The sequence below is a fragment of the Ambystoma mexicanum genome, chromosome 10 (assembly GCF_040938575.1).
Source record: "Ambystoma mexicanum isolate Mex_15411 chromosome 10, UKY_AmexF1_1, whole genome shotgun sequence".
In the NCBI taxonomy this organism is placed as follows: domain Eukaryota; kingdom Metazoa; phylum Chordata; class Amphibia; order Caudata; family Ambystomatidae; genus Ambystoma; species Ambystoma mexicanum.
The window spans coordinates 1,444,516,056-1,444,538,804 of NC_090932.1; the positions used below are offsets into that span (position 1 = coordinate 1,444,516,056).

The following is a 22,749-nucleotide window of genomic DNA, read 5'->3' on the forward strand; positions in this document are numbered from 1 at the left end:
TTTAGGTGCTTTCAGGTAACCAAGGAGACTAAGCACTGGGAGTTTCGGGCACCTCCCTTGCGTCCTGCCCTGCCCAAAACGCTGGAGCCAGTGCCAAAGACAAAACACACAAAGGGACCAAACCTGGTTTGGTGTGCAGAGTAAAACCCAAGAAAGACTTCACAAGCAAGAAATGGCGAAAAAGTAGACCAGGCCAATTTGACAAAATGGGCACCCATGGGTGCAATACTGCAGCTGAGGATTCAGTCTGTGGTACACCTGCAAGATGGTAGGAAAATTGAGCCACTGTCACCAGCCATTAATTGTAGTGAGGGTAGCATAAATGTTACATGAGTAAGTAGACAAAGGGGTTACTAAGTAACCCCCAGCACTCCACATAAAATGGTGTGTGCTGGGTCTACAAAGAGAAAAAGCTAAGTAAACTCAATTTCTTGGGGTTGGTCCCCTGAGTTACCTGGGGTAACCCAGGCGTGGACCCCCCGCTCACTGTGCTCCGCTCCACCTCACTGTTGAGGCCCAACAAGGCTGAAAGTCATGTATGGGGTTGCTGTTGGTACTCTTGTTCAGAAGGGAATTGCCATAGCTTTTCAGTGCTGGACAGCCCATGTAGGCAGGACAAAGACTGATATGCAAATGGATATTTCCCATCTGTGAAAGGTACAGTGAGCAAAAAGTGATGGCTGAGGACTGATTTGGCTGTTTTTTTCCATGATAACAGGCTGCCTGCTGGGATATGTTCCATCATAATGCTAACCTAAACACTCCATTTGTTAGAATTACAGTTTTGCATTGTTGATAGCTAAAAAGCAAGTGTTAATATACTGGATAAGAAAATCTGCTCCACTGCTAAAAGATTTGCCTACGAACAGGACTCTTATACATGAACTGTAAATTGACTATGGTGCTTTACAGCACCTGCTTTGTCGGCCGTAGGACATCTGAGCAGACCTGTGCGCATACAAGCTCACCTCGAGCGGAGTGCCTCTACAATAGTGATCTGTGTCCGCTGTGCAAAGCACATTTAGAATTATGCGAATAGTTCTCCGCTTCTTTGTTGCTGCTGTATGTCGGGAGTTAACTAGCCAAATTGAGTTCCATCGATCTTTTTCGATTCCATCGATTGTAGACCAAGGCTGGTTTCTACTTTTCTTGTCGGTACCCTCACAAATCTTTTTCCTGCTCCAGAACTACTGCTGCCTCAAGAAATGGGTCCACCTTTACTTAAAGGAGTAGTGGGACATGTGTTTTCAGAGGAACAGATGGTCACATTGGTGCAGATCCTCCAGGTTCTGGAGTTGCACAATTGGCTTTTGTCTTTAGAGCTGCAGGACACTTACTTTCACATATATATGTACCCTGAGAATTGGAAATCATTTTATGGTGAAAACCACTGCCTCCCAGTAAGCAGGGCTCCCAGTCACCCTACGTCCGGAGTTTTTGCGAAGGATCGGACAGTGGTTTCTGCCTATTTTCACATGAAGGTGCATGCATTTCCCTCACATGTCTGCCTCCTGCTGGCCAGGTCGGAAACGTCATCTTTAGAGGATGTTGAGATGAAATAGACCCTCCTGCACAAGTTGGAGGTCTTCATCAACCCAAGTTCTTTCTGACCTCCTCAAAGCCCTTGCAGTTTATAGGGGTGGTCCTGGAGACAGAGTGAGGCATGAATGCCGCCTCCCCACAAGAGGGGGGCAATCATTGAAACCATGGTGGCACTTTCCCATCTGAATGGGGAATCACAGTTCCACTTTTTTTGAGGATTCAAGGGCTCATGTCCTGAATCTTCATAGTCCTGGAGCAAGTTTTCTGTAGTGATCCTGGGGAAGACTGTTGTCAGATTTCAACAGGATATGACTGACACTTTCCTGGCACCACCACAATCCTTTATTGGGCATATGTAACCAACCTCTTTCCAGGATGGTGGCTGCATTCCTAAGGTAATCTTGTTGACTGATGCATCCCTAATGGGATGGGGAGCACATGTGCAGGATCTTTCAGTGTGCATTCTGTATGACGCAGGTTGAAGTTCTTCCAGATCAACTTTCTAGAGCTCAGCGCAGTTTTTGTCTGGTATTGCAAGCCGCCTTATCAGTTTTGCCTGTCCAGTTCATATTGGCCTTTAGTTCTGGGTGATTGGGAGCAAGGTAGACGGTGAAATGGTCAACATCACTGGCTGTCCGAATACTCACAGGCATGATGAGTCAGATCTTATTTAATTAATTTATTATGCGCTAGAGACAAGGGCCCTGAGACCTAAAGCGCTGCAACAAGACATACCGGAAAAACAGCAGGAGTGGACCAGGGAGAGTCAATCAACTGACAACAGTTCATTCGAAAAGAACAGTTTTCAGGTTTTGTTGGAAGGAAGGAAGGCTAGGGCAAAGCCGGAGGTCAGATGGAAGGGCATTCCACAGATGAGAAATAAACAAAATGGGAAACAGCCTCTCTGTACCAGCACCGATTTGGCCTTTGGCACCCAAAGCAACCCGGAGTTGTTAGACCTCAGGCAACATCTGTCTGGGAGCCATTTCAGCTGAGTTTCCAGGTAGGATGTGCTCTGGCCATAAAGGCAGGAGTGTGCGATGCAGAGTACGATACTGAACTCTCTTGGCGATGGGCAGCCAGTGCATTGCTTTCTGAGCAGATGACACATGATCCGTTTTGTGCAATCCCAATCCCGCCCTCAGTGGTGGTCTGCACTGCTTGCAGACGTTTAAGTTCACCTTTGCCCATACCTGACAGACTGCTAGCACATTAATCCACTCTGCTACCAATGATGGTCCTGGCTACCATTGCACAGCTCGATATAGCAAGGTGAGACCTGATTTGTGTCAGGAGTTTGTAGTAAATAGCATTAGACACCAGACAGCTAATGTAGTGTTTCATAGAGAGCTCTTGGTCGATGGCAACTCCTAAGGTTTTTACTTTTTTCATGGTGGGGAGGAGACAGTTTGCTATTTGGACATGTGCGTAGGCCTGATCTAGAAGGCGCAGTTTAGGAAATTATAATCTCGATTTTGGAGCTATTCAAGGCTAATCAGTTTATTGCCATCCAGCAATGAATTGGGTTGTAGGTAGTATTTTAACAGTTTCACAGAAGTGGAGCTGAATGGGGAGTTTGTAGAGCAGATCTTCTCTATTGGGGGCTTGCCATGTCCACTTCAAGCTCCATTGGGAATTGTAAGATCGTGTGCAAACGGAACTTTGCTGAGTTTTCCGACTCAGTTGTTTTTGCCATTTTTGCTGCTTTAGTGGGTACTGATGAAGTTTCAGCCAAGCACAACCATGATCGTGATCGCTATGGACTGGGCTTGAATGTTCTGGTACCTAGTCATGCTGGACATGCCTCTTGTCTTCCTTTGAGGCTTCCATAGAGGGAATATATGCTGATTGAAGCTTGTCAGAGTGCTTATGCCCAATAGTAGGAATCAGAACTTTCATGCCAGTTTTTTGAGAGGTCGAGGATTGAGATCTTTCTGGGGGAGGTTATTGGTATGTTGCTCTGCAAGATACCCCTTCCAACAATTGCATCTATCCTTGTTGATACAAGTTCTCCACTTTGTGCCGTGAGGAAGAGTATGACATGCTGTGTTGCTCGCTGGCACGTTTCTGGGGTTATTTGTCACCTTGGCCAAGACGGGGTTAAATGTTGGCACGGTTAAATATCATCTTGCAGCGCTCTGAATCTTTAAAAGGACACCTGATCAAGGGTCCTATTTTACTGTTACTATATTAGTGCTCGTATCCCCCAAATCCGTTCATTGTCCTTCAGACTCTAATTTAGTTTTTATAAAATTGTTGAGCCCATTTATTCTTGCCAGTTGTGTCTGTATTTCAGCATTGCTTTGTTGATTTCACTTACATCAGTAAGAAGGGTTTCAGAACTGCAGGCTTTATTAATCTTCTCTCTATTTCTGCAATGCATCAAAGAGAGTCACTCTGTGAATAAAGCTATTTTTTTCCTCCATGGTGGTATCAGAATTCCATCTTCAGGAACAAATCTTCTTTTAGACTTCTCAGCATCCTTCCAAGGCAGAGCAAAGGTTGCACATACTAGACCCAGGAAGGGTATTTAAATAATTCTCCAGCATTGGATCTTGCATAGATACACATGCTGTGAATATTCCCAGTTAGGCTGGGAATCCTCGGTGTTAGGCAAGATTGTATGCAGTGCCCTTTGGGTGCACTACAATAACCTTGACCACCTGGCAATAGGGACCCAACCTTTGATATAAGTCTGAACTACACAGGCTGGTAGTTAGGTCGAGCAGCCAGGCTTATCTCAAGAAGGGTCAATGTGTGCAGTAATGTTGTGACAGAGTTTCACAGTAGCAGTTATTCAAATAAGCACTTACACTCAGGGTTTCTTGATAAAAACAATGTATTTATTTTGCAGTCCGTTGTAAATAAAGCCTGCTTCAGAAGGGAGCAATATATGCAACAATTAAAATACACTTCAAAACACATTCTTAGTTTCTCTAAATTAGATGATACCCATTGGGGATTGCACACATACACTTCCTACACCCTCAGGTGACTCAAATAGCTAGGACACTGGACATTGATTTATCACTGGAACATTTAGAGCAATACTGAGTTTGGTTTAAAAGATAGAATGGAGGAATAAAACAAAGGTTAACAAATAATTCACAAACAGTTAAGTACTTTTGAAAACTTTCCAATGGCAAATATGTTCAACCCTTTTCTGTGGGAAAGGATAAAGCACAGAGTCGAAGGTGAGAAGTCTCTCCGGGAGCCAGGACAGTCAATGTTAATTGCACAATGTCAAAGGGAGCTGAAGATCTTCTTTGCAGGTAGGTAAAAAGTCTAGCACAATGTTTTTAGAAATGTTTGTAGAAAAATAGATCACCTGAAGGGCAACAAGCTGGGAGGCTTGTGAAGGGCTAGGCTTTAGCAACTCTGCAGGTAACAAAAATCGGTCTCAACTGAGAGCAAGTAAGGCTACACAACAAGAGGTAAGTTCTCTAAGACTTTACAGTACCTCTGGTTAGAAGAAATGGTTGCAGCTAGCTACTGTTCCTGTTAGCTCTGCAGATCCTGTTGTTCCTGAGCCTCTGTCGTGGGTACAAGAGGGAGGACGTCTGGGGACTCCTGCTCTGCAATGGGAAGGTCAGAGGCAGCAATGGGCAAACTTCAATTCAGCGGTTAGTCATTGTTTCAGCACCTTGCGTCTGACAGCAAATACCAACACTGTGCTGCTCGGATACCACTTCAGACTTTCCTTGCTTCTGGGGTCCAGCGGTCTGTTGTGGCTCAGGCTTGGTCAGTCCTGCGACAGGGAAGTCTGGAGGACCTTCCTAGTGCTCGGGTATGACTTAAAAGCTACACTCACAATCTGGTGTTCCTCTCCCTGGCTCTTCGGTTCAAGCACAAAAAGCAGTGGAAATGCAACCAGCTTTGTGAGGATGTCCAGACGGGCTTACTTTGGAGTTGATTGGTCCCACCAACTCCAAGGGAGAAGTTGTCCTTGCAGGGCTTTTCTAGTCGAGGCAAATTCATAGGTTCAGCACAGCAGCAGGGCTTCACAGGGCAAACCAACGGTCCAGGAGTTGCAGCAGGCAAGTTGTTCTTTGGATTCCTTCGTCCAGTGGTCGACTCTGCCTTCCAAGTCAGAAAGCCTCGCCTTTTATGCAAATGTATCCATTAATTCCAGCCTAGCTGTCAATCACACAGCAGGGTGGCTGTTCTTGCTGGACTTCCAGCCGACCAATCACCTTTGGGTGCATTCCTGTAACCAAGGGGCTTAAGCAGTTTCGGGCATCACCCTCACTTCCTGCCCCTTACAGACATACTGGAGCCAGCGGTAGGTTTCACTCGTGAAGCCTGCCAAAGACAAAATGAACAAAGGGACCAAACCTGATTGGATGCGCATAGTAAATCTCAAGAAGGACCTTCCTGACAAGAAATGGCAAAAAAAGACTGGGGCATTTTGACGAAATGGGCACCCATGGGTGCCTTACTGTGGCTGTGAACGCAGCCCATGGTAAAAACACACAATGGTAGTAAAAGTAAACCACTGCCACCAGCCATTAACTGTAGGAAGGGTAACATAAACATTTGACATGAGAAACTAGACAAAGGGCATACTAAGTAACCCCTCCAGCACCCTGTGGTAAGATAGTGTGTGCTGGGTGAAGAAAGTCACAAATTGTAAGTAAATTGTAAGTAATTGTCACTTCAGCTCTTGGAAACAGTAGTTTCACCAAGAGAAGGTATTTAAACCTTGGGGAAATCGAAGAGTTCCCTGTGCCACTGCACTGAAGCTGCTGTGTGACGCAATGTAAAGATGCCTATGGAGTTTGTCAGACTCCAAAGTTAAAAAGAACACAGAAATTAAATTACATTAAAATTACCTGAGAGATAAAAAGTCCTAAAGTCCAGCAAAAGAGCTGGGGGTCTCTAGGGTAGAAGGGAATTGGCACATTTTGGAGAATTCTCCCTAACGAAGACTTCAACAAAGCCTCGCTTCAGATAGTCTACCCCGTAGCAGTCGACAACCAGGACTACCTCGTCACAACCATCAACAAAGCCTTCAACGACCACGACTAACTCGTGTCAGCTAAACTGTAATCTGCTACAACTACCGCGAGGATTTAGTCGACAACATCTGCGTCCATGGCTGTCACACCCTCATGGACAGTCGATGGATACAAATGACCACCTCACCGTAGTAACTATGGCCATAGTCACTGGCGTTACAGACGCAAGTACAGTGTCTGCATTGACTGCCTGTCCAAGAGCAAAAGATTAACGAGGCCCTGGAGTGCATTAAAACAGACATGGAAACTGATTGCTCCTTGTGCACACTTCAGGAAAGGGTCGCTATGGCAGGACTTTGTGGGATAACCGTATCACGTACCAGTCTTCCTCCTCTTACAAGACCCCGTATTCATCAGGGGACCAATAAGGGAAAAGATCCCAGTCTTACATGGACTCGATGCCGAGGCTCAGCCCAATCAAGGGGCCAGTCCGACAAGCAGACATGACCAGCCCAGGTTCAGCCCCTCCCACTTCAGCACCTCAATGGGAGGACACCTGTCGAAGTTTGTCGACGAATTGGCACTATTACACAACTGACAAATGGGTGCTATTCCCTCCTCCAGCAGGGCCACTCACTGGAATTCGTGGACTATCCACCGGACATTCCTCCCAAGCCAGAAAGACTAAGACACCTCTTGCTTCAGGAAGTGCAAGCTCTGCAGCGGAAGGGCACAGTTGAAAAGGTTCAGAGAAACTAGATGGGCACAGGTGTTTACTCCTGCTACTTTCCATGTAAGGAAACCAGCGCTGCACAACAAGTTCAGGGGTTGGAGACCCACCCTAGACCTAAGGCCGCTCAACTAGTTCCTAAAAGCGTAAACCTTCTGCATGGACTCCCTACAGTAGGTGGTGTTGCAACTACAAGGAGATTTTTTGCCATCCTCGACCTCTAGGATGCCTACTTCCCTATTCGCCGCTCACCGACGATACCACCGCTTCGTGTTGTCGGCAGTCCATTATCAGTTCAAAGCCCTTCCATTAGGCCTGCGGTATACTCTGCGAGTGTTTACCAAGTGCCAGGCACCAGTGGTGGCTCCTCTGCGGTAGAGGGACGTCCATGTCTACCCGTACCTAGACAATTGGCTAGTGAGGTCCAACTCTTTTTCGGCTGGCAGAAACCAACACTGCCATCACCATCCGGTGTCTACAGCAATTGGGGGTTTTCGTTAACTTCCAAAAGTCATGCCTAGTTTCATCGCAACAGGCACTCTATCTCAGAGCAACACTCGACACCCAGACTTGCACCGTCAGATGCTCCGACGAAAGGGTGGTGGCGCTTTTACACAATGTGCGCTACCTCTGCAGCGCCCAGGTGATGCCAGCACACAACTACAAATCCCTGCTGGGGATCTTGTCATACATCCCCTTAGTCTCCAACTGCCGATTACACATGAGGCCGGTACAGGAATTCCTCAATGCCTGCTGGGTCCAGTCCTCTGTGTCCTAGGACGACCATTACCCGAACACCAGGTTTCAAACAAATCTTTTGCTGGTGGTTGGTAAGGGAACACCTGCTACAAGGTGTCCCCTTCAGACTGCTGGACCATCAGGCTACCGTCACCACGGATGCTTCACTGGAGGGCTGGGGCGCCTACTGTCAAGACCAACACACTCCGATTAGGAAAAGAGCCAGCATATCAATCTGCTGGAGCTACGAGCAATTTTTTGGGCCCTGAAGTCCTTTCTCCCCTCCTGAAGGTGAGGTGGTGTGCATTTACACCAACACAACATCAATGTTTTATGTCCGCAAGCAAGGAGGAATAAGGTCCCCACAGCTTTCCAAGGAGGCTCAATCCCTATAGCACTGGTCCCTACAGCAGGGCATGTTTCTCATTCCCCTCCAGCTACCAGGGATTCAGAACACTTTGTCGGACTCACTCAGCAGGGAATTACGCTACTTCCATGAATGGGAACTGCACAATGACCAGCTACACCGGTTTCAGACGTGGGGCACTCCAGAGATCGACCTCTTTACCACCCACGAGAACAGACGCTGCTAAAACTTTGCCAGCTGCTTTCCCTATCCGTAGAGCTTGGGGGACGCCTTTGCAATTCTATGGGACGGGAAGTGTCTATTCCCCAAACCCCCCCACCCCCCCACCCCCGCACCCCTCCCACAGTCCTCTGGTACCTAGAGTCTTACACACCTTCAAACTGCATCGATGCAAACTGATATTAATGGCCCCTGCATGGCAGCAACAGTTTTGGTACTGAGACCACCTTGCCCTCTCCTCAGCCCCACCGATTAAGCGGTTTCCTCACCAATTGCCCCCGTCCATGAACCCAGGAGCAGTAATGCACCACGACCGGCCTCTCTCAAACGGCCTGGCGCCTGTCTTGAAACTCTGACCATCCGACCGGAGGAGCTGTTGCCCTATCTACTGTTCCTTGCTCAATTAGGGTTAAGTATTCCTCCATGTTGGTGCACCTAGCAGAGATTTCTAGGTTTAACCGTGCGGTGGGTCTGCCGTCTCTGTAGTTTCACCGGCTGGTGAAGGAGTTTGTACGGGTACTCTTCCGGTCTTTTCCACCGCCTGGCGTGGGAGCTCAATGTGCTACTTGCGAAACTCATGAAGCCCCCTTTCGACCCCATGCACCAAGCATCTATTAAACAACTTTCCTGGAAAGCTGCATTCTTGGTGGCTAGAACTTCAGCCAGACGAGTGAGTGAAATTCTGCTTTGCACCTAAGCCTTCCAGTGGTTTTGCCTGTATTCTTTGTTGCACCCACATCTCCAACGGAAAGTAGTCTGCTCATGCTTGATGCGTGCCCTCGAGTACTAAGTGGCACATACTAAATCTTTTCACATGGCGGACCATTTGTTTTTCATTTGGACCTTCCGGCGCTCTCGAAGTCTTCCATTGCAAGCGATTGCTGTCCCCGGGCTCATTCTACCAGAGCAGTGGCTGCAACCAGAGCCTTTCTCTAAAAAAATGTTGCTGCCTGACATACTTTCATGAGGTTCTTTTGTGTTGACAGGCAAACATTCTGCAGAGTAATAGAATCTGCCAATCGGTTCTGCATAACCTTTTTGCTTGAGGTGGGCAAGTCTCCAGTGGCAAGTTATGCTAGGAGCTTGCCTGTGCCCATGGGTTTTTTGTAATACTGCTTTGTAATCTATTGAAAGCATGTGAATCTATGAAATCTCCAATGCTGGAGAAGGAATAGGTTACTTGCCTGTAACTCCTGTTCTCCAGCACTGGTATCTTTCATAGATCAACATGCGACCCTACCACCTCCCCCATATGGCTCATCTTTTGGCTCTTACTACCACTGCTCATGCTCTGCCAAATCTGAAGATGGCCAACAAGGCAGGAGCTAAGGGAGGTGTTCCTATTGGCTGTGGGCAGTATGCACCAAAGATTACTAATAGAGCATACAAGTGACACAACATTTTCAGTTTAAATTTAAACTGCTCTGTTACCAAGGATTCCCAGCCTGACGGGAAATATTCACAGCATGTTAATCTATGAAAGATACCAATGCTGGAGAACCAGAGTTACAGGTAAGTTACGTATTCCTTCCTGCTTAGATCTAATGAATGATGGTTGGATGATTAGCTCTTTGTGTATTTTGCTGTACAAAAAAGCACAGCAATAGAGGATTTGTAGATGGGTTGTACGTGCATTAAAACCGGATATTAGCTCGCCCCAAAGCAATTCCAGAGGGGTTAGGTGCTTATTCATGGAGAGTTCAGGCAGCACATTTCCCCTGGCCAAGGTGTTTTCCTTTTCAGTAGACCTTCAAAGCTACTGCTTGACCTTGCCTCTCCCATCTTCACCAAGCATATCTGTATTTCTTTGACTGGTGCGGATACTAGCGTGGGTCTAAATATCCTGTGTTTTCTTGTAATTTGTTAGGTTTAGATTTTCATATCAATGGTAAATCTGACTTGTCTGAACCCCAGAACGTTTTGCTATGACTAGTTAACTATTTTACATTGTCCCTCCCTAGGTGAAGGGGAATCTTTTTCCCCCTCTCACCTTGTCTTTTACTTATTTTCTGGGTAACCTTTTTATGTCTCTCCGTAGTGAATGGTTGAAGTTATGGATACCTACAACTTTTGGGCTTGGGCTGTCTTTCTTTCATGCCAGGTAACATTTTGGTACAATTGCGAGTTTTACATGTATGGTTGGTGGCAGTGGTTTTACCTTTATACATTTTTGTCTTCATTACCTGCCGGCTGTTAATTCATCCTTGGTAACGCAGAGAAGGGCCACCATTTGTTTAAAATGGTGGGCTCTTTGTATCGCCATTTCTTGTATAATCACGGTTTCAGGTGTTTTCCCCTGCCAGTCTAGGCTGGAACGACCTCAGTGGCTGTTTTGTCTTTGGCGGGAATCCTATGGATTCCATGCCCAGGCTCCAGTGTCTGGAAAGGCAGGAAGCAAGGGAGGAGTTCAAAACTCCAAAGCCCTTTGCCTTCCACCTTGCCTTAAAAAAAGGGAACTCCCAGTGGGGGGCTGGCTGTCTTAATTGGAAAGCCATACTGCCCCTTTCTTAAACTGCAGGGAGAGAATGCAGAGGTCGTGCTGTAGTTCCTGATAAAAACTCTGAACCTGGAAGCTTCTGACAAGTCGACCACTTGAACTAAAACCAAAGAGGATGATGAAGGAAATGCGGCTGAGACTATTTCCAGTGACCGGAGAGTCTCCTGTTTAACCAGAGCCTGCTGTTACCCTTCCTGCCAATCGAGCTGGGGATCCCAAAACAGACAACCCCGGAGCCTGGTGAGACCCACTAGACTCAAGAAAACCTACATTTTGAGCTTGCAGGGCTGCAATAACCTTGTTGCCTCGAGCCATTGTGTAGGGCACAATCTTCCAAATCTTAATGAAATGTTTTGGGAATCCTGCTGGACCTCCAGACACGTTTTGAGTCCTAAAAGTCCCCTCAGTGTGCTGGACCTTGCAAACGACGAGAATCTGACGAGCGATATTCTGTCTTTGTCTCTGCTCCTGAAAAAGGCACCAAATCCAGAGCCACATCCAGCCGCAAGGAAAATCTTGCCTGGAGCCGCCTTCTGTGATCATTGCTGTGCTGGAAAAGTCCTTCCAAAGTCCTGTCTTCCGTCTTCTAGATGAAGGAATCCATAAACTGGGTTTTTTGCTGCTTATCTTGAAGTGTTCCTGCTGCAACACTTCTTCTGTGCTGAGGTACTGTTTTTGCTGCGGTAAATGCTTACTTTGTCTCTTGTGATTCCTGGTTATCCTTGCGGCGCTACTGTGATTGGGAGGTTGCTCGTTCAGTTCACACAGGCCCTCTGCTGGAAACCTCCTACAGTGTCTTCTCTGAAGACCCTGGACTGTAACTAACTTTCAGAGTGAACTGCTTACTTGTTTTCCCAGTCTTCCTCAGGAACTCTGATGTTACCTGCCACTGAGCCTTATTTGACGCAGACTACTGCTGGCTATTAGACCACTGGGGTCCCTCTTCTGCCTCTGAGCGAACTCATGTACTATAATTGGGATGGGCTAGATTATTTAAAGGGTCTGCCTTGAAAGGTAGATTAAGTGTTGAAAAGTGTACGTCCTTGAGTTAGTTGGTAACCTTAAACGCTGAGTGAATAGTTACAAAAAGTCATTACTTACCTTCGATATGTTCTGCCATTCTGAAAAGTATATATAGGATATACTTACTTTGAATAAGCTGTGTGCCTTCTTAAATGCATATGTTCAGTCTTACTTTCCTTAGAAACTGTCTCGCCATTCTAACAAAGTTGATGGAAGGTTAACATACCTGTTAATTGGGTTCCCCTCTTCCCTAAAGTAATGCTGTTGATTCCGCTGTACTATTCCTGTCAGGATATAAATGTGCGAGAGTCCCCAATTGTCTTGCTTTCCCTGACTTGCTGTTAGCCTGTCCAGAATAAGTCTACCCGAGGGTGTACTGATCCTGAATTGCTGATGGCTCCTTTTAAAAGTAGATAGGTTTTCCTTAACTTGTTTTGGCTGTGTGCCATCCTAAACAAGCTAAAGGGTTATTGCTTACCTTGATCTGTGTTGAACTGATCTGTAAACAAACAAATAGTATATTACAACATTAGGTTTTACCTGCCTAGAATAGCTGAGCAAGAAACAAGGAGGGGGGGGTCCTGGTAGTCCCTCTGCCGGACATTAGTCCTGGTTACGAGAGCCTTAACCAGATTCTTTAGCTGACTATCTTTCACAGAGGAGACATTTCCAAAACGCATCACTCTTTGACAGGTTTTCTGAAGTCCAACCAAGGGCTTAGTAAAACCATTCAACTGAGGCAGTTAAAGACTCCACTCTTAGTATAAGGGTGTACCACCTGAGTTCAGGGTAGCGTAGACTGAGCAGCCAGGCTTATATTAGGAGGGAGAGAGGGTTGTAGAATCGGTAAAGAAATTGTAATACAAATGGTCCAAAGACACACAAACACTATGTATTGTAAAAATCAATGTTTTATTGAAATACAATTAGGCCCAGATAAATCTTGGGGGAAAGAAGTACCATCACAGATCATATAAACACATTATAGAAACAAACACTATGCTTGAAGGTACACAAACCAAAGCATATAACCTAATTTGGAACACCCAACATAATTTCTAGGGAAGTCAAACCAATAGTTACTTTTTAGATTAATTTCAGTGATATAAGGGTAGTAGACTCTAGTAGTTGTACCGTGATGCGCAGCAAGAAATCACTTTGTAAACCAACTGGACATATACTTTTTGTGAATAGTGGGACACTTATTCTAGGTACAGTACAAACCTATAACTTCTTTTGTGATAACTCAGTTATACTAGGTGAGTGAAACGGAAGGATGTAATATTCTATCACAGCTGCTTTTGAGATCAGTAAAACAGATTGCGATGAGCAATAACTTTTTTTAGGATGGCAAACAGCAACTTCAAGCTAAATAAAACCTACACACTTTTTTAAAGGAGCCATCAGCAACTTAAAGGCAGGTATAAAACTCAGATTATTTTTCTATCTCTCTAAAGCAGACCAGGGCACGCAAAGCCCAGTGTTAAACTTAATAAATGACTCGGTTATTCTAGATGGGTAAAACCTAATGCAGACTTATTCTGGACAGGCTAACAGCAAGTCAGGGGAAGCAAGACCCAGTTGGGAAACGTATACACCTGTTCTCTGAAAGAAATTGTGAAGCCAACGGCATTACTTTTGGGAAAGGGGCCCCAGCCAATTTACAGGTGAGTAAAATAACCTTACATCTACTTTCTATTAGAATGGGGAAGCAGTTTCAGAATAGCAGAACATTTCTAAGGTAAGTAATAACCTTTGTAACTATTAACTCTTAGAGTTAGTTACCAACCAACTTCTTTTGCAAGTAAGTAACTTTTAAATGCAGATTCTCTTTTCTGGGCAAAGGGCACGATCCTTAGAAGGCTTTTGCTTATTCTTGGAGCATGAGTCTTCTTGGGGCAGAATGGGGGGGGGGGGGGTCACTAGGGTCTAGTGGCCTACAGACAGGTCAGGATATGTTCTTAACTAGCAAATGTCAGAGTTCCTAAGGAAGACTGTTAAAACAAGTACTTTACTTTTGAATGGATTGTGTTCTCCAACGTATTCCCCATCTTTGACATGTAATGTCCACAGCTGTGCAGCTTCGGAAATTTTTCAGCGGAGGGTGTCCTGCATCAATGGCGTCTGGTCGATGTCACTGAAAGGCCTCGGTCAAGGGTGTCTTCATCGGATGTTCTAAGTAGCACGCACAGCACTCGTAGCCTCAGTTCTGTTTTTTCCGCAAACGTGTTTGCTTTGATAACTCGGCGTGCCTCGTGTTAGCTACTTCGATAATGTCGTCTTCTACCCCGCCAACCACGCAAGTTAGGCTTCAAAAAGTGCTGGGACATCATGGACCTGCACCGTATCTGCTTGTGGTGTCTGGGCAAGAGCCACGACACAGACAACTGCTCGAAGTGCCAGTCGTTGACTGCCAAGGCCTTGCAGGAGCGTAAGGGGAAGTTGCAAGTAGGTCGGGTATCCAAGCCCCGTAAATCCAGACTGACTACTGGTCTTTCCACGGACGACTCAAGGGATAACTCCACGCGTCAGAGGGAGTCCAGGGGATCTCGGTCCCGGAGTGGTTCTCGCCACTCGTCGAGGCACTCCCGGAAGCGGCGTCACGGGTCGCCTTCCATGTTCTCGTCGGATGATGGCTCAGCGAGGAAAGTTGCTTGCCCCACTAAATCCTCTACTCCGGAGGAGTGGGAGGCATTCAGGGAGAAAATGCGGGAGATTTTTCAATCTCAGGGCAGTGTGCCGTCTATGCCTTCGGTTGAAGCCAGCAGGGAACGGTCTCTGTCTGACGCTCGCTTGCCTTCGGGCCCGGGCAGTCGGCACGATAAACATTGAACCATCGAAGTCTTGTTCGGACAAGGCTCCGGGAGATCACCAGAGACGTGCCAGATCCAGGTTGCGGTCTTCGTCCCCGACGAAACCGTCGAAGGCTGGGAAGGTGTTGAGGGAAGCGTTGACACTGTTGGCGCCACGTCCCTAGAGTGCAGCTGTCGGGGCCTTGCCATCTGAGCCCTTGACGACGCCGAAGCCATCAGGGCCTACAGGCCTGAATTTGCCGATGAAGCTCCTAGGGCTGTGGATCCTCCGGGAAAGGCTCTAAGACTGTGAGGCCTATTCTTGACTCCAGGTCTGCTCCTGTCCCCAGGAAGTTTTCATTCGCTACAGAACATATGAGGATGAGGTGAGGTCTGATGTGGAGTTGGAGCCTTTTGATGCTCCTAGTGACACTCCTGAAGATCCTAACCTGGTCTTTTCTGAGGACAGTCAGATGGAGGATTTGCGTCAATATTTATATGATGCTAGTGGCCTGGACACATCTCCTGAGATGGAGTTTGGTAGGCCAGAGCCTGGGGCTCACGCTGAGTCCTCCTATAGGAGGTTGATGTCGAGAGTTACGGAGTACCTGGGGTGTTCCGGCCCTCCAGTTGAATTCGATCAGGATGACCCGACTGACATTTTAGATCAGGGTCTGTCCACTGACCCAGTGTTACCTTTTCACATGGCGTTACAGAAAAGGGTGTCTGCTACTTGGAACATCCCGGAGTCTCTTCCGGCGGTCAACAAGTTAGCCGGTCAAGTGGCACAGCGAGTAGAGCGCTCGCTTTGACATCAGTGCAGAGCCTGCAAACGCAGGTTCGAATCCGGGCAGCGCCAAACTCAGCGTTTCATCCTTCCGAGGTCGATAAATGAGCACCACACACCGTGGGTAATGATAAGCAGCGCTCAGATACCTGAGGGTTCGTAGCGCTATATAAATGCCAAATTATTATTATTATTATTATTATTATTATTATCAAGTCATAGATTAAGAAATACCGCCCATCCAGTAGCGACCCAGCTACCTAGCCACAAACCCCACTCCTGAGAGTGTGGTGGTGCCGATGGTCACAGCCACCTCGAGTCAGGCGGCGTACCCTACCATCCCTTCAGGTAGGGACGACAGGCGCTTCGATGAATGGGCACGCAAGGTATTTTCAGCTGGGAGTATGGCACTTAAATCGGCCAACTCCGCCTGTTCCTTAGCCAAATTTCCGCACACAGTGGAATTGTCTCTGTGGCAGCTGAGCATATTCCCGAAAGGGATAGGTTCCTTGCTATTGTGCAGGATGGCAAGTATGCCATGTGTGAATCCCTTTTAGTCTGGGTTGGACACGGCTGATGGTGTCAGTCTGTCCATGGCTGCGAGCACCGTGATACGCAGGTTTGCGTGGTTGCGGAATTCGGGGTTTGCACCGGATATGCAGGCATGTCTTCTCAACATGCCCTTTCACGGTTCTCATTTGTTTGACAGCAAGGCTGACGAGAGCCTTCAGAGGTTGCAGCCCTCCGAAGCAGCTGCTAAATCTTTGGGGCACAGCTGTGCGTCAACCTCTCCCTTTTAGTACTATGCTCAGCAGTGCAGGGATTCCTCTCGTTACTACTCCTCTTTTGGTAGAGCGAGAGGAGCGGCCAGTCCAAGGTGCCACCGGAAAGGTCCTCATGGTGGATGGGGAAGAGGTGCCAAAGCCGCTCAAGCAGCTGAGGCCAGGTCTCATTGTTCGCCGGCTGGGGACAGACTGTCTCTGCATCTCGAAGAGTGCGTGGGTTCTGGAAACAATAACCCACGGCTACTGCCTGCCCTTCCTAAATCGGCCTCACGACAATCCACCGGGTAAATGTCTCTGGAGATTCCGGATCCGCTCCTTGTGCAGGAAATCTTGACCATGCTGGAGAAAGGCGCTATAGAACTAATGCCTGTGGTGGAGCGGAACAAGGGCTGGTATTCCCCATATTTTTTGATTCCCAAGAAAGACAGAGGACCGAGACCCATCTTGGACTTGCGTTTAGATGGTCACTCTTTCTTGGGTCCTTCAGGCCCTTTGACTATAGGATGCTTATTTTCATATATACCGTTCCACCCAAAGCACATAAATTACCTGAGGTTCGCGGTTGGCAGCTAGCACTTTCAGTTTTGGGTCCTGCCATTCGGGTTGACCTCCGCCCGAGGGTCTTCACCAAGCTCCTGGTGGTGGTGGTGGCAGCATCTCAGGAAAGGGGGGGTTCAAGTCTACCTCTACCTGAACGACTGGCGGATCAAAGCACGTTTTCCTGGACAGGCCTTGGATCATCTCAGCCTCACCTGCCACTCCCTTCACAAGCTGGACCTCTCCCTCAATTTCAAAAAGTCGCATATGACACCTTCCCAACAGCTCCAGTACATCGGGGCTGTGTTGGACATATTCTTGGAAGTGTTCGCCACCCAGGGTGAATGTTTATCACATTGTCCAGATGGTCAACAAATTTCAACATGCCCCAACTCTCCCAGCTTTCGAATTCTTAAGGTTGCTCGGCCTCATGGCATCCTGCATTCTTCTGGTGCCAGAGGCCAGAATGTGGATGAGATCCCTTCATTGGGCTCTCAGGACGCAATGGTCGCAATTCTCAGGCAAAATGTCGGATCTCCTTCTGATTCCGCGCACAGTCTCACAGGATCTTCTGTGGTGGGTCAGTGAAGGGAATCTGATGAAGGGGAGCCTTTTTGGCAAACATGGCCGGAGGGGACGGTAGTGATGGATGCTTCCCTCACAGGATAAGGGTGCTCACGCCAACGAGCTGACCACCAACGGTCGTTGGTCTCCATCGGAGTCCAAACTCCAAATAAATCATTTGGAGCTGAAGGCCATCCGGCTGGCCCTGAAGACTTTTCTGCCGTTTGTGCGCAGGAAGAGTGTCCTGACCATGACGGACAACAGTGGCGATGCATTACCTCAACAAAAAGGGAGGGGTGTTGGATCACTCCCGCTGTGCAGGGAGGCGATGCAGCTCTGGTTCTGGGCAATACAGCAAGGAATCTCACTCTCGGTAGTTCATCTGGCTGGAGACGAGTAATCGGCAGCGGATGCTCTGAGCAGGCAGAGCGCGGTTTCCCACGAGTGGGAGTTGGCTCAGGAAGTCCTTCGCCCTTTGGGGAACCCCTCAAGTGGATATGTTCGCGACTGGAGCCAACCAGATGTGCACGACCTATTGTTCAAGGGAATTTCCTCCGAGAGTAGCTTTAGGGGATTCGTTCGTCGTGGATTGGTCATGCCCGCTTCTGAATGCATTTTCTCCGGTCCCAGTCATTCTTCAGGTTCTAAGGAGGTTGCAGAGATTCGGTCCCACATGATCCTAATTGCTCCAGATTGGGCCAGGAGACTATGGTACCCGGACCTTCTAGAAATGTCCACCTGTCCTCCATGCCATCTTCCCCTCAGAGACAATCTGCTCTCGTGGGATGGGTGGATGGTTTGATGGGTGGGATGGATCAGGTTCTCTATCCAGAGGTCAAGACTCTCAACCTTCACGCTTGGTTTCTGAAAGGTTGAGATATAAGGATTGGGACCTCCCGGATGACTTGATGGAGGTGTTGCTTTCGGCCAGGCGTCCAGCAACCAAATTCCTGTACCATTGGCATAGGTTTTGCGACTGGTTCAGAGGACACAATGTCAATACTTTTTCAGTGTCCCATTCCCATGGTTCTGTCTTCCTTGCTTTCTTTGGCCACATGGGTCTTCAAGTAGGTACCATTAAAGGTTACCTGGCGGCGCTGTCTATCTTAAAGCGCTCGTCTGAAGAATCTTATTTTAAGATTCCTTTGATTTCCCAATTTCTGAAAGGGCTCACTAATGTGTTCCCGCCGTCCCAGTTTCAGGTGCTGGTTTGGGATCTGAATTTGGTCTAGCATTTGCTGTTCAGTGCTACGTTTGAACCTTTGCACTCTTGTCCTTTGAGACAGTTGGCTTCAAGACGGTGGTGTTGGTTGCGGTTACATCCGCTCAGAGTGAGTGAATTGCAGGCACTTTCATCTAAACCACCATTTACAGTGTTCCACAAGGATAGGGTTGTACAGAGGGTACGTCCATCCTTTCTACCTAAGGTAGTGTCTGAGTTTCATTTAAGCCAGAAAGTGGTACTTCCTGCTTTCTATCCTCCTCATCCTGGTAAGGAAGAGGAGTGACTCCATAGGTTGGACCCTAGGAGAGCTCTGAGCTTTTATATTTCTAGGATGTCCAGGGTCAGAGTGGCCCATTCCACTAGGGGCGTGGCTACTTCCACAGCCCTGCAGCGGGGAGTTCCTATTAGGAATATTTGTGACACAGCGACATGGGCTTCTGTCCACACCTTTGTCAAACATTACTCCCTGGATACGCTCCATGGTCAAGATATGACTTTTGGTAAGGCGGTTCTTTATTCTGCCATCTGATTGGGTATTCTAAATTCTTTTCCCTCCTCCATTTTCTGGTACTGCTTTGGGAGTCTGTCAAAGATGTGGAATACGTTGCAGGACACAATCCATTCGAAGAACAAGTTACTTACCAACTGGTAACGTTCTTTCAACGGGATGTTCCTCCAACGTATTCCACATCTCCCTCCCAGCCTGCCCCTCAGGAGAATTTCCTATGCTATTGCAGCTTACCTTCCCTAAGGACTATGTGCATTCATGCTGGCATTGTGTATGAGCATGTCACACGTTATGGAGAAAAAAATATAAACTGATGCCACGGGCGCCGTGCGTCCTATTTATAACATAAGGTGACGTCACCCTTGACGGAGGCCTTCGAGGGACATCGACCAGACGTCATCGATGCAGGACACCCTCTGCTGAAAAATTATTGGAAGTACACAGCTGTGGACATTACATGTCAAAGATGTGGAATACGTTGGAGGACCATCCAGTCGAAAGAAAGTTACCAGTTGGTAAGTAACGTGTTCATCTGTTATTACGTTGAATGATGACATTTTAGTCTTCAAATCAAACTTCTTGAGTTACACAATTTTGGGCAAAATCCTGGATTGTTTCCGGGAGTACACCTCCTGCAAGAACAGTTGTTCATTTGGTAATTTCCCTAACACGTTGTAACCAGTAGCTCATTGGAACCCTGTTCAGTGAGGTTCCAACCTAATTGTTTGTTTTATTCCTCTGCTTTACAGTTTTCTTCTGACAAGGTATGCAGAGCCACTGGGACATTTTGCTGCAGCGTCGCAGTCCTTTAATTTTGCACTCAGGTTTTTTCACTCAAACCAGAAAGATGTGAGTACAATTATTTTATTTTTTGCTTCCAAGACGTTTCTGATTAGAGCAAACAAAATGTGTGTGCTGACATGATGGTGCTTGGGTCTCAACCTGATGTTTTACTGATACTACTGAATAGAACTCCCATGATGCACATTGACTATATGCTGGCTTGGGCTGATGCGAGTTGTAGCCCTGAACATTTGGCAAGTCAAAGGTTGCAGAACAATGAATCTAATATCGATCCTTGGGTGGGGGGGGGGGTGTAAAATTGTATTCTTGCCTTGTGTTAGGAAATCATTGATGCAGTCACACTGTGAGAGACTACATTACACTTATCTGCTTTGTGTTAAGTCACCCACTTTTTGGTATAGGTCTGTACTTGCTACACAATTTGATAGTGTGACTGAGCAGCCAGGCCCATCTCATTGGGAGGGGGTGGGGGGGGGGGGGTAAATGTGAGCTGTAGAAATGCAATTCGTCAATAGAAATAACCAAGTAACACTTTCACTCAAGGTTTCTGTTATAAATATTTATTTAATTAACATCTAGTTTTAAATAAGCATGCTTTAAAAAGGCAGTTCGTTTAACAAGGTAAATATTCTTTAAAAATAGTTTTCAGATTCAGGAAAAGTTAGTGGATAATCTTTGGATATGCTTCTTACACTGTGAGGTGACATCAATCACAAGGAAAGTAATGGCATTTATGTATCACACTAGTTATACTTGGCAGTTGCTGAGGTTGCAGAAAGGAAAGGTTTAAGGAAGGAAGAAGGTTAAACAGGTTCCCAGTATATGTCAGGCCAACTAAATCTTCCAATGAAATCTAGACAAGCCGTTACCAGCCACAATCTAAAACAAGTTACCACCTATGGGGGACAGCAATATCAAACTCAAAGGGCTAGAGCAGTCTGCAGGGAGCCAGGACAACCAACAAGTTAGTTTGAAACAGTCTATGGAGCTGAGGCACTTTTTAGATCGTCTTGCACAAAGATAGAGAGTTTGTAGAAATCACTTGTAGGGTCACAAGCTGTGAAGCCTGTGGAAGGAGAGTTGGGATCAACTCTACAGGTAAGCCAATGTGATTCCCAACTGAGAAAAGCATAGCTAAAAGACAGTGAGGCAAGTACCCCAAGTCTAAACAGTACCTCTGGTTAGAAGAGTGGTCCAGCTGGATCCTGTCCTGTTGCAGCGATGCAGACCCTGGGTTCCTGAGAGTCAAATCGTTGGGACAAGAGGGAGGCTGCCTGGAGGGCTCTTGCGGCTGCACTTTGGAGGTCGTCTGCACGTACGGGCTCTTTTCGGATCAGCGGCACTTCGTGCTTTCTGCACTTAGTAAACAGCACCGTTGTGGATTTCGGATACCGGTTGGACTTCCTTCACTCCTAAGGTCCTGCATTCTGTTGAGGGGACTAGAGCTCTGGTTGTGCAGCTTCTGGAGGGTCCTTGGGAGGCTCCTGCAGCTTCTGGCCAGATTTCAAACGTAGCACTCGACTACAGGTTTTTCAACCCCTAGCACTCGGTTCTTGCAGCAGCGAAGTAGTACAGCCAGTCGGGGAAGGTGGTCCAGTAGAGTACGTTTCTGGGTTAGTTGGTACCACTAACCCAAGGGAAGAAGTCCTCCCTTCCGGAGCTTCTCTGTCTCAGTACATCAGCAGGTCTTCACCGGGCAATTCAAAGGTCCAGGAGGATGCAGCAAGCTTCGTTCACGATTTCTTCGTTGGGTATTTCTCCCAGTGGTCGACTCTGCCTCTCGTCCCAAAACCCTTGCCTTTTAAGCAGGTTACTCCCATTCATGCACAGCCTATCAGGACTGGATGCATTCAGGCACTCCTAGAAAACCTTTTCAGGAACCTCCCTCACATCCTGCCTTTCCAGACACACTGGAGCCAGAGGCGGGCTTCAGGGCTGAATCCTGCCAAAGGCAAAACGAACAAAGGGCTCAAACCTGGCTCACCGCACAGAGTGAAACCCAAGAGAGACTCAACGAACAGAAAATGGTGAAAAAAGACGACCGGAGACATTGACTAAATAGTCACCCATGGGTGGTATACTGCAGCTGAGGATTCAGCCTACGGTAGAAAAGCACAATGGTAGGAAACTTAAACCACTGCCACCAGCCATTTAAAGTAGCAAGGGTAACATAAAAAATGTTACAACAGTAAGTAGGAAAAGGGCTACTAAGTAACTCCCCAGCACGCCACATAAGATGGTTTGTGCTGGACCTACAAAGAGAAAAGGTAACTAAAGTCAATTTCACTTTACCAATCTTGGGAACAGTAGTAAACACAAGACAAGATATTTAAACCTTAGGAGAAATGGAAATCTAAAGGATTTCTGTGACGCTGCATGGAACGTTCTGTGCGAATCCATACAAAAAGTAGATGCCTATAGAGTTTGTCAGACTCCAAAAACAGTGAAAACACATAATCCAAATCAGGTCAAAACACATGAGTGAGAAAGTTCCCAGTAATTACAGGGTTAAAATTAAAAAGTCCTAAAATCCAGCAAAAGAGCTTGGGGTCTCTAAGGTGGGAGGAATTAAGCACTAAAATTAAAATTCTGCGTAACACCTTATTCCTGCTGTGACATTGACAGTTTTCCTTTAAATATCTGAATTTGGGTTAGGATTCTCTTATGGCAGTT

The 22,749-nt window shown here is 47.0% G+C and overlaps 1 protein-coding gene across 1 annotated transcript in view; it reads left to right on the forward strand.

The window, feature by feature from the left end:
• NAA25 (N-alpha-acetyltransferase 25, NatB auxiliary subunit) overlaps window positions 1–22,749 on the forward strand; it is a 1,586,429-nt gene that overhangs the window by 619,287 nt on the left and 944,393 nt on the right. The window contains exon 15 of the mRNA XM_069619501.1: window positions 20,022–20,121. Coding sequence (XP_069475602.1) covers window positions 20,022–20,121 — 100 coding nt within the window. The remainder of the gene's footprint in view (window positions 1–20,021; window positions 20,122–22,749) is intronic.